At 45.0% G+C, this 15,629-nt stretch overlaps 1 protein-coding gene across 1 annotated transcript; it reads right to left on the bottom strand.

The window, feature by feature from the left end:
• Positions 1-1,615: 1,615 nt before the first annotated feature.
• Positions 1,616-8,246, bottom strand: LOC310790639 (tubulin beta-4B chain-like). The gene is made up of 7 exons (XM_083652354.1): positions 7,998-8,246; positions 7,516-7,624; positions 5,064-5,174; positions 4,624-4,868; positions 3,740-4,062; positions 2,769-3,113; positions 1,616-2,192 (listed from the first exon to the last, which is right to left on the bottom strand). The coding sequence occupies exons 1-7, from the start codon at positions 8,052-8,054 to the stop codon at positions 2,045-2,047; spliced, it is 1,338 nt and encodes a 445-aa protein (XP_083508480.1). The 5' UTR covers positions 8,055-8,246; the 3' UTR covers positions 1,616-2,044.
• Positions 8,247-15,629: the final 7,383 nt, after the last annotated feature.

Raw genomic sequence — 15,629 nt, 5'->3', positions numbered from 1 at the left:
GCGTTTAGTCTGTAGTCAGATCAGTCAGTAGATGTATAGCATGTTGGACATGTGTAGTTTAACCTCTTCAAACCTACACAACCAGCCTCCAGCACTACACTGAACATCTACTCACCTGACTGCCTGTGGATTTGGATGTTGGCAAGCTTTGTTCCATATCTGTGGACCTTTCCTGATACTCATAAAGCCTTCAGATTATCAGCCACTGCAATGTTCTCAGGCCTTCAACTCAACCCTATTCAAAGAGATTTTCCATGACCACATGGTTATGATCTTCATCTTGGCAGCAATGATGCTAAAGGAAATGTCCAATCTTGTGCGCATAAACCAAAGTCCATTGCTGATCAAATTAGAAATACTTTTACAGGCTGGATCCTCCATCTAGGAAATACCTTTATTATTAACATGCCACTAAGATCAAACCAAACATATGATAATGTAGCCTACTTTTAAAATGTAAATTGATGGCTTCCCACCAGCTAGTTTTGTCAGATCCTTTTCAGCTTGACTGGACACACATGACATTTCCATCTGAGACGGACAGATTTGAAAATGAAATGATGACTGTACCGGTTAATTCTGATTTATTTGCAACAGTGTCTGAAGACAAAAAAGGCGTAAAAAAGACATGTACAGCATTTTTGTCTTAAAGACACTGTCGACAGACACTTGCCTAACAACCATAAAAACAGCCCTTACAATAGCAACACATGATACTAAGCCAAACCTATTAAACATTTTTTCCCAGGTTTATTCCACACAGTACAAGACCATTACAAAATATTCCGTCCATTAGACCAACTTTTCTTTCTAACAAACATTGCATAAAATTCACATTCCTGATCATGTACCAGTGGCCAATTTCAGACATACTCTTTGCATCTTTCAGTCTTGTAGTGCAATTCATTTTAGGGTTTTGTGCCTAAATGATAGAAATGAGTACAAAGAGCAGAGCACCCTTCATGTTTAAAGCTAGACAAAGCCTGGCAGAGCCAGCAGCAGTTAAAACGCCTACATTGTGCAGTACCATCGCAGTTAGCTAGTAGTGATAGTTTGAAACATGCGTGCGTCTCTGCCTAGAGAACGAATGAACAGTTTCACTTGGGTGGCAACAAATGTAAGTCAATATCATAGCATGTGGAATTTGGCAAAGGGTGTCCAGAATTAGCTGCTGGTACATTAACAGCTTATAGCAGATCGACTTTTAGTGTAACTTGTTTCGAACTTGCAGCCTCAGAGCCACAGAACTAACATTATCACAATAATCAATAATAAGGATCCCCCCCTCCCAATATCGATATATATATCATGATATGGCTCACATTTGCAAAATCACATGTTAAATAATCAAATAATTGTTCATCCCATTAAACTGAATAGTAGGCCTATATGTTAGGTGTGAAAACTCAACATTTCTGTAAAAAGTTGTTATAATGAGACAGCAGGATTGTGTCTTATGACTCACAATATCCCAAAATCATAAGTGATTATGTGGCAGATCTTGTGGACTGGTCTCCCCCCTATTGCAGAGAGTTGACAACAGCGGTGCAGACATCATCAGCCTATCAGTGTCTGTCATGAATCACTGATGACATCACAATCCCTTAAGATTCAAGATTCAAGATTCAAGATTCAAGATTTTTATTGTCACTCCATGGTACAAGTATCACGTGTGAAATTCTTGTGCTGTGGACTCCGTTTACGACATAGTACAAATAGGCAACAAGCAATGAGCAATAGGCAATAAGAAATAGGCATCAATAAGTGACTTAAGTGACATCACTGATGACATAGTATACATCACTGATGATGTCACAATGGCTATGACATCAACGATAACGTCACAATGTCTATGACATAATCTGTCAAATCAGAGATGTCCATCATTAAATACAGGTTAGCAGTAAAGTGCATCAGTTGTACGTCATGGTGACTCACCTGGTAGCACACGTACCACGTAACAGGAGCAGCAGAGACAAATACGAACAGTGAAAAACAGTGAAAACAGAGAAAGCCTTTGAACAGCTGCTCAGCCCCCTGGTTTCTAGGCCAGGTCCTCCTCCCGTTCTTCCTCAAACTCTCCCTCCTCCTCGGCGGTGGCGTCTTGGTACTGCTGGTACTCTGACACCAGGTCGTTCATGTTGCTCTCTGCCTCGGTGAACTCCATCTCGTCCATGCCCTCGCCGGTGTACCTGCAACAGAGTCCAGGATGATTTAACAATGACCACAATGTTCATTTGACAAAACTACAGTTTGGGAGAGGGAGAAAAAAAATACAACAAAAAACACTGCTCCTCAGGTTGAAATACTACTAGCCTCTCTGTATCTTTAGCCTCTCTGTATCTTTCGAATGCAGCAAAGTCATCGATGCACTGGAAATTCAGGGACTTTTTCAAGGACTTTCCAAGCCCAATTCCCTCAAATTCAAGGACCCAACACGACATAGTTTGAGACACGGCTCAAGGTTAATTCAAGTTACAACACAGAATTCTTATGAGAACGAACAGTTTTACAGAAGCTCACAGACAATTAAAAAGAGAGGCTTGAACTTGCAAGGATTTCGAGGACCTGTGGGAACCATGATAGTTTAGTACAGTGGTACCCATACCACAGCTTGAGAACCACTGGTCTAGTATACCTAGTAGAGTAGTACCCATACCACAGCTTGAGAACCACTGGTCTAGTATACCTAGTAGAGGGTATTTCCCAGTAGGAGTTCTGGGTACAGGGAGCTCTAACTAGCGTGAACGACAGCCGTTGCTACGCACCAGTGGAGGAAGGCCTTGCGGCGGAACATGACGGTGAACTGCTCGGAGATGCGCTTGAACAGCTCCTGGATGGCCGTGCTGTTGCCGATGAAGGTGGCGGCCATCTTGAGGCCGCGGGGCGGGATGTCGCACACGGCCGTCTTCACGTTGTTGGGGATCCACTCCACGAAGTAGCTGCTGTTCTTGTTCTGCACGTTCAGCATCTGCTCGTCCACCTCCTTCATGGACATGCGGCCGCGGAAGATGACGGCGACGGTGAGGTAGCGGCCGTGGCGCGGGTCGCACGCCGCCATCATGTTCTTGGCGTCGAACATCTGCTGCGTGAGTTCGGGAACCGTCAGTGCTCTGGAAGAGGATGGAGACAGGAGTCACTCCCGGGAACGCAAATTATTTTATTGCACTGTACTAGGGCTGAGCGATATGGACCAAAAATTATATCTCTGTATTTTTAGGCGGAATGGCGGTACACAATATAGCAATGTATATATGGTACACAATATACATATATATACATATACACAATATACATTCGGTATTTTCTACTAAATGTTCAGCTCTAAGTCAAAGCCTTCATGTGAGATGTCACAAGCACTTTTATTAAAACAAGACTGATCAAAATAAAATGCAAAGACCGGGTTTCCTTCTCTGACTATTACTACTTTTGCAAAATAGTAATACAAGATTTTGGATATATAATCAGTAGTAATGTGAATATAATTACTAAGTGGGTAAAGGCAAATATTAGAACAGCTAAAACACTCTGGTAAGTTCAGAAAATGACATCACTTCACTGTAATGCAGCCTTTAAAAGCAGGTAAAGACAACACTTATGGTATGCCATATCACACCACAATAATGCGATATCCATATAATATTGATAAATTGCCCAGTCCTCTTGCACACACGGTCTTCAAGCTATTAAAATGCAAATGAAGGGCCCGATGCCGTCTCTGCAAAGCGGGGCTGTGTACCTGTACTGTTGGCTCCCCCTGCTGGTCAGGGGGGCGAAGCCTGGAATGAAGAAGTGCAGCCGGGGGAAGGGCACCATGTTGACTGCCAGCTTCCTCAGGTCGGCGTTGAGCTGGCCGGGGAAGCGCAGGCAGGTGGTCACCCCGCTCATGGTGGCCGACACCAGGTGGTTCAGGTCCCCGTAGGTGGGCGTGGTCAGCTTGAGCGTGCGGAAGCAGATGTCGTACAGCGCCTCATTATCAATGCAGAAGGTCTCGTCCGTGTTCTCCACCAGCTGGTGGACGGACAGAGTGGCGTTGTAGGGCTCCACCACCGTGTCCGACACCTGGGGAGAGAATGATGAGACAGAGGGAATGACGTGTGTGTGTGTGTGGGGGGGGGGGGAAGACAGAGGAAGGGCATCCAACAAAGATCAGAACATGGCTCAAAATGCAGCATCAGATGACATCCTGTGCAAGGATGACAGATTAGGGCTGCACGATTATGGTCACAATGATAATCACAATTATTTTGATCAATATCGAGCTCACAATTACTCTTTGGGAATATCAAGCATTTATTGAACTAGAAAATGAATGAATAAATAAATACATAAATAGTGCGCTGGATTTACAAGACAAAACGAGAGCAACATTGCTAAACGGAACATTTTCTTGCGCTCATGATTGTGGGGGAGCCAAAATCTTGATCACAATTAATATTCGACTAATTGTGCAGTCCAAGATTCTAGGCAACCGTCCAGCAATGACGGTCATGTCTATATGTTTGTTCTGTTCAATCCATATTCTTTAATTCCAGGGCAATTCTGGACTAACAGTGACAGAAAAAATAGTAGCCTCAGACATACAGGCTTGTAAGATTCGCATGCATCACGTGTTTCCTGTACCTTAGGTGAAGGCACCACACTGAAAGTGTTCATGATACGGTCGGGGTACTCCTCTCGGATCTTGCTGATCATCAGGGTTCCCATGCCGGAGCCGGTGCCTCCGCCCAGGGAGTGGGTGAGCTGGAAGCCCTGCAGGCAGTCGCAGCTCTCGGCCTCCTTCCTCACCACATCCAGCACCGAGTCCACCAGCTCCGCTCCCTCCGTGTAGTGGCCCTTAGCCCAGTTGTTACCTGCTCCACTCTGACCTGTGGAGCACATACACACAGGAATATATCACTGCCATCATGTCAAAACCTACCAACTCCTATATTACTTGAATTATGCCTATAATGTTGTCTCTTGCGGCTTATTAAAATATACATTTGCCAACAATGAAGATTGAGTGGGTCAGCTGAGACAGAGGCTTGTTTAAACTTGAATCACCACATTAAAAATCTCACCAAAGATAAAGTTGTCCGGTCTAAAGATCTGGCCAAAGGGACCAGACCGCACAGAGTCCATGGTGCCTGGCTCCAAGTCCACCAGCACAGCACGAGGAACATACTTGCCACCTAGTGATGCAAACACGGGGATAAGAATTATTGGAGGACAGATATACAAAACCATTTACACAAACAAAAATATCTCAATTTCAGAGAGGACATTAAAGATGTGGATTTACAGGCTTAGTTTAGACAGAAATAAAGGGAAATAGAGGAGGGGGGGGGGGGACATTGTGGTTTCTGTCTGGGATATGGTGATACAATTACAACAGCCTGGCTCAGTGTAATAACATTTATTTATTCACAAGGCATGGAGCTCGATCGGTGGTGACATCAGCTGTCTAAACTGCCTTTCATTTGGCAAGATGGTGGTAACGGTTTCATGTAACGTTCATGTATGGCGTCAAGCTCATATTACAAAGGAGACGCTCTCTCTAGGTATTAAACGGCGCTCCCCAGGTTCCTACCGGTCGATATTGCAAAGTATAAATACATACGATTATAACGTTAATGTATGTTGACAGTAACTTAATGCAGCCACATGTGATAGAGCGGACGGATTGCGCTATTAACTCATTGAATGCCATGGACGTCCTTCGACGTCCAATTAAATAGTGACGTAGAATGCCACGGACGTCCTTCGACGTCCAATGCGTTTTTTGACGGTGGGACGTCGATCAAAGCCTTCCGCAGCTCCTGTACAACTATAGTAGCTATTGGAGGTGTATAACCTATTTTACGGACTCATTAGGTGGCGACAGTGCTTGCTCGGTGCAGTCCAGATTAGAGACAGGTCCGAGAAACAGCCTAAAAGCCGTGGATCAAAGACAACCCGATGCATGCTCCCAGAGCCATTTGCTCTGTCGCGGGAGCTGACATTGGCTCCGAACAGGAGTCAATCCGCGCTCACAACTGAGCCCCTCTGTCCCTGTCTGTCTGTCTGTCTGTCTGTATAGTTTCTCCACCCGATTAGCAGACAGGAAAGCAGCCCCTGACGCCAAACCATTCAGCAATCCGGGTTGGCTCTTCCCTGCTGTGGCGCTGAGAGCCGACAGCAGCACACAAACGCAGGACTCCGAAAATATAATGGTTGCGTGAGGCTGTGTGCAGTGTGGGGAGGAGTTTACGGGGGGAGGGGGGGAGGGGGGTGGTGCACGCAGGGCATCACACAACAACTACGTCACTACATCAGAAAATATTATCTTCAGACTCAGTGAATGTGCTTGAAATGCTGCATTTCACAAAAGGCGGATTATCTCAGCTAATAATTTGAAAAGCCTGAAAACGCTGAAAACAACCTATCTTCTCCGGCTCATAACTAAAGAACGGAAAATGGTATCAATAAACTTTTTTTTGCTGATGATACAATAGAGCCAGCTCGTTCTTGTGCGTGTTCGGTGTTTACATAGTAATATCACACAATATTCTGTGGGCCTCGAGAAATCACTGAAAACGCTCTGAAAACTCTGGCACTGGGAGCATCCGTTCTCCAAAAGTGGCTGGCACTGAATGAGTTAAAAATAATCATAATAATTGTGTAAATTTGGTTAACGAACGACAGAAAATCCGCTGTTTGGATGTAGCCCGTGGCACACCAATCAAACTTTCTACAACAAACGAGGACCAACACAGATGTTTGTTAGGTGTGCCATGGCTGTCTGTCCTTGTTTGGAATCAGAATCACTTTATTGATCTGTGGGGGGAAATTAATTAGGTCATGCTACAGTTGCTCCCTCAGATAGGGAAGAATATAAACAGAGACATTGTATGAAGCATAGAATAGACCAAAAAAAAAAAAAAAAAAAAAAAAAAATATATATATATATAATTTAGGTAGCCTTGGAATTGCCTTGGAAGCCTAGGAATTGTTTGGTCAGATTCAACTGCCCATCCTTTGTACGTGTTTAACCCATAGCACACCAATCAAACATTATCCAACAACTGCCAACATTCTTGTGGATGTTTGGTGTGCCATGGGCTATTAATTATGTTACATGGTTATCAGGTTGCACCACTTTTTCCCGCTACTTTCCCAGTGATACTTGTCATTCGGTTTCTGATTATAGAACACTAACGTTAATGCTACTTCGTGTGTGTGCGTGTGTGTCTGCGTGCGTATGTCTGTTACACATCAAAAATATATCAGCCAAAGGCCTAGTAATATCCATAACGTTAGTGGTTTAAGCACGCCTCCTACTGGAATAGTGTGTAATTAACAACAAGTCCTATCCCAATTTGTAATTACCATAAATTCCCCGCAGTACAGTAATAATAATAATAATAATAACTTGGACTTATATAGCGCCTTTCTCGAACCCAAGGACGCTTCACAGGAAAGAACAAAACAAGGAACGGTAGACACACAAAAGACGAGTAATTGGGCTCCAAAAAGGAGTAACGTTAAACGTACCTGATGCCTCGTTGTAATACACGTTGATTCTCTCCAGCTGCAGGTCGCTGTCACCGTGGTATGTCCCGGTGGGGTCGATGCCGTGCTCATCGCTAATCACCTCCCAGAACTACACATGAAGGAGAGGGAGGACAGGTGGCTAGCTGACATTAGCTTGGCTTACCTTGGCAACGCAAACACAACGATAGCTATGAGCACCAAGCTAACATTAGCGTTGTCACGCTAGCTAACTTACCTACCCGCCCAAACCAATTCAACGTCTTTATCATGAATTTAACGTGCATAATGTATGAAGGAAGGACAGCAGGTGGGTAGCTGACGTTAGATTGGCAACGCAAACACAACGGTAGCTATGAGCACCAAGCTAACATTAGCTTTGTCACGCTAGCTAACATTACCTACCCGCCCAAACCAATTCAACGTCTTTATCACAAATTAACGTACACAATGTTACACAATTTCAATCACAAAATCATCCCAACCTTGGCTCCAATCTGGTTGCCACACTGGCCCGCCTGCAGATGCACGATTTCCCTCATTTTTCTTTTGGTGGATTTATGAGTGAAGACGACACAACGGTGCTCTCTTCACAAATCTCCTGCAACGAATAACCTGAAACGGTATGAGCGTGCCAACCACTGAGCTATATAGTGCCAACACCGAGCCGCCAATCCAAAACCAGGTGGACCCCCCGCTGAGAGTGTAAACGCACAGGATGAACTCGAGCTCCTTTAATAACTGTTTGTCCACAATATGCAGGGCCGCTGCTGGCCATTTGGGTGCCCTAAGCGTAATTGTTTTGTGGTGCCCCCCCCCCCCCCCCCGTAAAACTTTCAAGTGTCAAACGAAAGACTGCAAAATCATTAATTATGAACGATACTAGTGTATCTCACATTTCATTACATGTGGGAAACAAACAATTGTTAGAAAATTACTGTACATGTCAGCAAACAAGTGATTGTTAAACTGTACATGCAAGCAGGGGCGGACTGGGATCATAATTCAGGCCGGGCATTAGATACCAAGCAGGCCAGGCCGATACAGGCCGACGTGCGTGCCGGCGTCCGAAGGGCGGCGGCGAAAAATTTGGGCTGTTTGAAGCCCAATTTGGGCCGTTTGAAGCCAGATTTGGACCGTCTGAAGCCCGATTTGGGCCAGTTGAAGCCAGATTTGGGCCAGTTGAAGCCAGATTTGGGCCGGTTGAAGCCAGATTTCGGCCGCTTGAAGCCCAATTTGGGCCGTTTGAAGCCCAATTTGGGCCGAGTCCAATTTTACAATGAGATGCACCCTGAATAAAGTAATAAAACCACTAGTAAACCAGTAGGCGGCGCCTGGCCTGCTGTTCAGTGAGTGGCCTGACTGAGGGCACCAATTTTTTTTTTTTTTTTTTTTTTTTTTTGGTGCCCTCAGTCACATGATGCCCTACGCAGTCTGCGTACTCTGCGTAATGGGGTGCGGCGGGCCTGACAATATGATTTCATCATCTGCCGTCTAAAACAGTTCCTTAACCGTACGACTTGCCTGTGACTCTCGCTCTCAAGCTGTCTAAATCAGCGATTTTTTTTACCGAGCTTTCGACCAGAGTGGCGCTGTTGAGCGCTGCGACGGCTGGGAGCTCTAACCCGGAAAAAATTATATCACCGGCACAGAATTCGGATAAAAAGAGGCATTTATGATCAGCATCAAGCTTTCAAACTTTCAAAATGTTTCTGTGACACTTGTAAATATGTGCGTATCGCTGATTTAGACAGCTTGAAAGCAAGAGTCGCAGGGAAGTCTATGTACGGATAAGGGACTCTTGTCACGTGACGATGACGTCATACCCGGAAGAGTCCGAAAGGGGCTAGATGAACTCTGGCACCACATCAGTGCAGCCTGTTGGATTATTCTATAAGTCAAAAACACACAAAATCCACTACCGATACAAGTACTGTAGATGGAATGAACCCACAAGAGAAGAGCTCACATATCTTGGAAGTTGGAACCACTGTTAGATATGATGGAGGAACAGGCAGTGACATCAAAAGCCGTCTCAACAAGGCCAGAAACACCTTCAGAATGATAAACAGTGTGTGGAAGTTCCTCCCAGTAACACCAAGCTAAAACTGTAGCAGAGCTGTGTGCTTTCTACCCTGCTATACGGCTCAGAATGCTGGAGTATGACAGAGAATGACCTCTCCAAGCTGTCAACATTCCACACAAAGAGCCTGAGAAAACTCCTGCGTATCTTCTGGCCTAACACCATCTCCAATCAACAACTACCTGCCCGGACCAATCAGGAGGAGAGCATCGACACCATCATTGTGAGAAGATGGTGGAGAGATGGATGGGACACATCATGTGAAAAGAACAGGATGACATCACAAGAAGCGCCCTGCACTGACTGGACACCAGAGGGAAGGCAGGCGGAAGAGAGGAAGAGCCAAAGAAAGCTGGTGTGGAACAGTGGAGAAGAGAACTGAAAACCATGAAACAGACCTGAGGCACCATCCAGAAGTTCACCCAAAACAGAGGAGTGGAGATCCTCTGTTGCTGCCCTACATGCCAGTATAAGGACAGGAAGGAAGGAAGTATTCATGTTAAAGTATTAACTTTAGCAGACTAGCTAATGTAGCTGGTGGTGGTGCCAGCTTCATTGCTCTGCTGCCGATCAGATTAGTGTCACACTGACGGCCGTTTACTCTGAATTCCTCTATTCAAAACTAGCAGCTCTCCATAAGCTAAATGTTTACAACACCACTCAACCCCAGAGCCTGTGTGTGTGTGTGTGTGTGTGTGTGAGAGAGTGTGTGTGTGTGTGTGTGTGTGTGTGTGTGTGTGTGTGTGTGTGTGTGTGTGTGTGTGTGTGTGTGTGTGTGTGTGTGTGTGTGTAACCAGTTTGACAGAATGCCTTTTGGCTGTAATCTACATGCACTTACACTTACAGTACACACGTACACGTGTGTGTGTGCACACACACACACACACACACACACACACACACACACACACACACACACACACACACACACACACACACACACCTTGTCTTACTCAACATTCAGACTTTATATTTAATGTCTGTCTGCATTCAGGACTATTTTCCTTGACATACAAGTTTAAGTGTGTGTGTGTGTGTGTGTGTGTGTGTGTGTGTGTGTGTGTGTGTGTGTCACTTGTGGATGGAAGAAGAACATAGTCTGTCTATGGGAACTGGTCAGCCGACTAAGTTAAATGTCGTTGCAGGAGGTGGTAACGTAAAGGGAAATCATTCACCTTAAAATCATCCGGTATCACTGCTGAAATCACTCCCAACAACACAACTCCCTCCAAGAACTAGATGACAACTTCTTCTGTGGTTGTAAAATGTTACACCGACCGAACTCCGATCTCACGGTTTCCGCTCCACCAAAGCTATTTCCCCGGCAAAAAAAAAACCCGACTCGAAACTAAAGCGAAATGTTTGCCGAGCCTACCTGAGAGAGTATGGAGTTACTTTGCACGGCTAATAGACCAAATCAGCGGGATGTTTACATTTACTTCCGGGTACCCCTGAGGTCCACACATTATAATGGCGGTGGACGGCACAAACTGACATGTTGAAGACAAAAACAGACAAAGAAGACAAAAATGGTTCGTCCGTGTTGTGTTGTTGTTTAATATCATTCATAACAACACTTTCACTAACGTTAGTGGAGACCAGACTAGCTAATTTACCTGTTGGACCAGACTAGAGTAGACTTGAAGCTAAATTAAATTGACCTGGCGTCAGTAGCTCTGTCTGTACCAGGCTCTTTCTCGCCGAGAAGAGCCTGGTGACGCGAGGTTACTCTGTCTGTAACGTAAAAAAACAGCGAGTTTGACAGACAAACAAACTTTATTAGCTAGCTAACACTACATAAAACAAACACAGAAGAAAGGCTAGATACGTCGGACAAGCATGTTTACCAACCGTTTAACCATTTAAATTGAAAGTAGTCGGCCGAAAACAACGAGAGGGTTTGACAGCATTTATATGACAACACGCACATTTAAACCTGCCGCCTTTCCCAAGTGGTACCCGGAAGTAAATTTGTTTACATGGTGACGTCACGGTGATTTGGTCTATACTCTTCCATCCAGCGGTCAGTGTGCTGCTGTTAGCAGGACTCGTGTGCAGGCAGCAGATCTCCTCTGTCTGCAGCAGCACTGCACGACTGTGAACGCCACAGGCAGCCTCAGCCAGAGCTACACACACAGGGGGTTGGGCCTGCGGAAACATGCCCCGTGTCAGTGGTCAAACCCGGTAGTAGAAAAAGGAACTATAAGCTACAGTAGGGCTAGGCTGCTGCAAGTCATTTATAACTTTAGTAGCCTACTACTGTACTGACACATAGGAGTAGCTGTTAGAAGTAGGCTACTATTGTGATTTTGTCTAGAAAAATATTGGGACATTTTTCAATATATTCAGCATTCTGTGAATAAGTTGAGCATCACTAGTTAAAGAATATATTTAGTTAGCTCGTGTTTAGTTAGGTTAATAATATGGCCTTGGTGAAACAAAACATACGGCTATTATGTAAACATTGCATTTATATTTATTTATCAGCCCAATGTGAATGATGTGATTGCCTGACTACTTATTATGGCCCAACTGTGTGTCTGTGAGTCTCTGGCCTGCGTCTGCTGGGCCTCTGATCCGGGGCTTCAGCAGTGCAGTGTGATGTAATGTTTCCAGATGTGGAACAAGTCTGGTCTGTCTGGAGAACAACAATGTCCCCGAAAGATCTGATCCTGTAGAGTGTGTATGTCTGTCCTGTGGGCCCCAGCCCCACAATTGTTGATTGGTGTCAAGAGCGATGACATCATTGTCATCATTGTCAAGTGGTGGCCAGTGGTGACTGATGATGTCATTATTAGTAAACCCATAACACAATACATCAACTGAGCATGCAAATGCCCCCGACTAATGATGTCATGTCCCACAATCATCGAGTGATGTGACTGATGATGTCATGTCCCACAACCATCGAGTGGGCCAGTGGTGACTGATGATGTCATGCCCCACAATCATCGAGTGACGTGACTGATGATGTCATGCCCCACAATCATCGAGTGATGTGACTGATGATGTCATGTCCCACAATCATCGAGTGATGTGACTGATGATGTCATGTCCCACAACCATCGAGTGGGCCAGTGGTGACTGATGATGTCATGCCCCATAATCATCGAGTGACGTGACTGATGATGTCATGCCCCACAATCATCGAGTGATGTGACTGATGATGTCATGTCCCACAATCATCGAGTGATGTGACTGATGATGTCATGTCCCACAACCATCGAGTGGGCCAGTGGTGACTGATGATGTCATGCCCCACAATCATCGAGTGACGTGACTGATGATGTCATGCCCCACAATCATCGAGTGATGTGACTGATGATGTCATGTCCCACAATCATCGAGTGATGTGACTGATGATGTCATGTCCCACAACCATCGAGTGGGCCAGTGGTGACTGATGATGTCATGCCCCACAATCATCGAGTGACGTGACTGATGATGTCATGCCCCACAATCATCGAGTGATGTGACTGATGATGTCATGTCCCACAATCATCGAGTGATGTGACTGATGATGTCATGTCCCACAACCATCGAGTGGGCCAGTGGTGACTGATGATGTCATGCCCCACAATCATCGAGTGACGTGACTGATGATGTCATGCCCCACAATCATCGAGTGATGTGACTGATGATGTCATGCCCCACAATCATCGAGTGGGCCAGTGGTGACTGATGATGTCCCACTTATAGGTGGATTATGACATGACAGGCCCCTGGACCTGGATGCATAAAGCCCCTCCCCCCTCCTCACAGCGCACAATTTAGACCAGAATAATAACTAAGACTCTGGGCCGGATTATTCATATATCGCATCAGGCGAGTGCCCAGGGGCACCAGCTAATCTGCCTTGTTGGTGGGGCACCACCCATTAAAATTCAGTTGTTTATAAGCTTTGTCATATTTTCTTTATATATTAGGCATAGCATACTCCACGGCCAAAATGAATATTTAATACTAAGAGAATATATGCATAATGAGAATCGTGATCACATTCAAATGTGTCCAGTTCAAGCATTTTGTGTGGTGAGAGAAAACCTGTTCACTGGGGGAACTTTGAGAAGGCAGGCTGAAAACTACTTCCTCAAGTGTGTTCACCACAGTCAGGCTTTTCTTAACCCTGCCAGTTAACTGTGGGTGAGAGATCTTCACAATTTAAAGATCTCTCACCATGTTACTAACTGTAGACTCAGGGTGACAGATTGTTTTCACAACTTAAATGAGTTTAGAACAAAGTGCTCGAGTTGATGCTTGTGGAAAAGTTTTCTCTTTGAACTGGACGTGCGGTATGTGTTATAACAACCATAATAATGAATAGTCTACAGCATTACAATATATTCAGTTGGACGCGCTATCTGATGACGGTCTGGAAAAGAAAATACAGAGCAGTAGGAATTTGGTGGCTTAAACCAGTTCTCAAATGTTTTTCAGCCAACGACCCCTTATAAGATAGAAAATATACCAGGGGACCCCCTCATTGTGATTTGTGATTTTGGGCTCAGCTTGTTTCCACGGTAACGTGCTTGACATTTAAATTGATAGGTTCGTCAGATTAGAATGTAATCCATGAACCATTTTAGATTTAAAGCATAACATATTTTCGTTGAACTATGAAGCTTTTGCACACACAAAAAGTCCCCCCCCCCCCCCCTCCCCCCTGAAAACTTTTCGCGGACCCCCTGGCAAAGTGCCATGGATACAGCAAATGTGATGTCATCAGTGATTCATGACAGACACTGATAGGCTGATGATGTCTGCACCGCTGTTGTCAACTCTCTGCAATAGGGGGGAGATGTATACTATGTCATCAGTGATGTCAGCACGCGTACCACGGAGGCTCGGCCCTTCATGCAGCCGACATGGGTTTGAATCTGACTCAAGGTCCTTTGCTGCATCATGTCATCCACTCTCTCTCTCTCTCCACCCTTCCTGTCTGCCCACTGTCCTGTCTAATAAAGGCAAAATGCCCAAAAAATAATAAAATAAAAAGTAAAGTGCATCAGTCAATAGAAAAAAGGCTGTTGTGCTACGAGTAATAAGTTGTGTCCTGGCTGGGACACATACTGTACAATCATTTTTTATACTAGCAAAAAAAAAGTGCTTATGTAGTAACAGCAGCTGATCCAAGTTTGATGACAATTTGTTTAGGCTCTATTGTAAAATCTACTATAACACAGTTACAACCGTTAGGCTCCAGGCCCTCAATAAACTGATGAGGATGAATGAATGCAGGGCCACCATGACAAAGGTTCCAAAAGGATATAGAATGTCTCCAGATGGACATGTTCTGTTCTGCAGTATATAAAATATTGCTGATGTATCTTCCTCTGACTGATGCAAAGTTGTTTCCACCATCAGCCAACCACAGACACACACACACACACACACAGACGCACACACGCACACACACACACACACACACACACACACACACACACACACACACACACACACACACACACAGACACACACACACAGACGCACACACGCGCACACACACGCGCACACACACACACACACACACACACACACCTACACACACACACACACACACACACACACACACACACACACACAAACCACCACCACCAGCATCTTCACATCTCTCCGCCCTGACTCTGAGAACTTTCACACCTTTGCACACTGCTGCATGTTACACAAGGAGCCAACAGACTCTAAAAACAGATGAGCCTTTTACTAAAGAGTTTCTAGTATTGATGCTCTGCAGCTATAACATAAACTTTTTGTCAGAATATGACAGTTTTGTTGATTTATTGCACCAATTGTCAGAGTACAATGACAATTGGTGCAATTGTGACGGCCCTCCCCCTCTGCCTGTTTGTGGCTGACACCTCCCATCAGTGGAGGTGATTGGCAGAGTGGGGCAGGTCGTCAGCCCAATATTCCTCACCTGGGCTTGGTTAGAGAGGCAGGCTACAACATGTCTTACCTGACATTTCTCTCTCTCCTCCTCATCCGAGCTGCTGGTCCCAGGTCTCAGGGTCCTGCCATATTATACTTTACTTTT

The sequence above is a fragment of the Poromitra crassiceps genome, assembly GCF_964638095.1.
Source record: "Poromitra crassiceps genome assembly, chromosome: 15".
NCBI lineage: Eukaryota > Metazoa > Chordata > Actinopteri > Beryciformes > Melamphaidae > Poromitra > Poromitra crassiceps.
The sequence above is the reverse complement of the archived record's forward strand: the minus strand, read 5'-3'. Positions and strand labels throughout refer to the sequence as shown.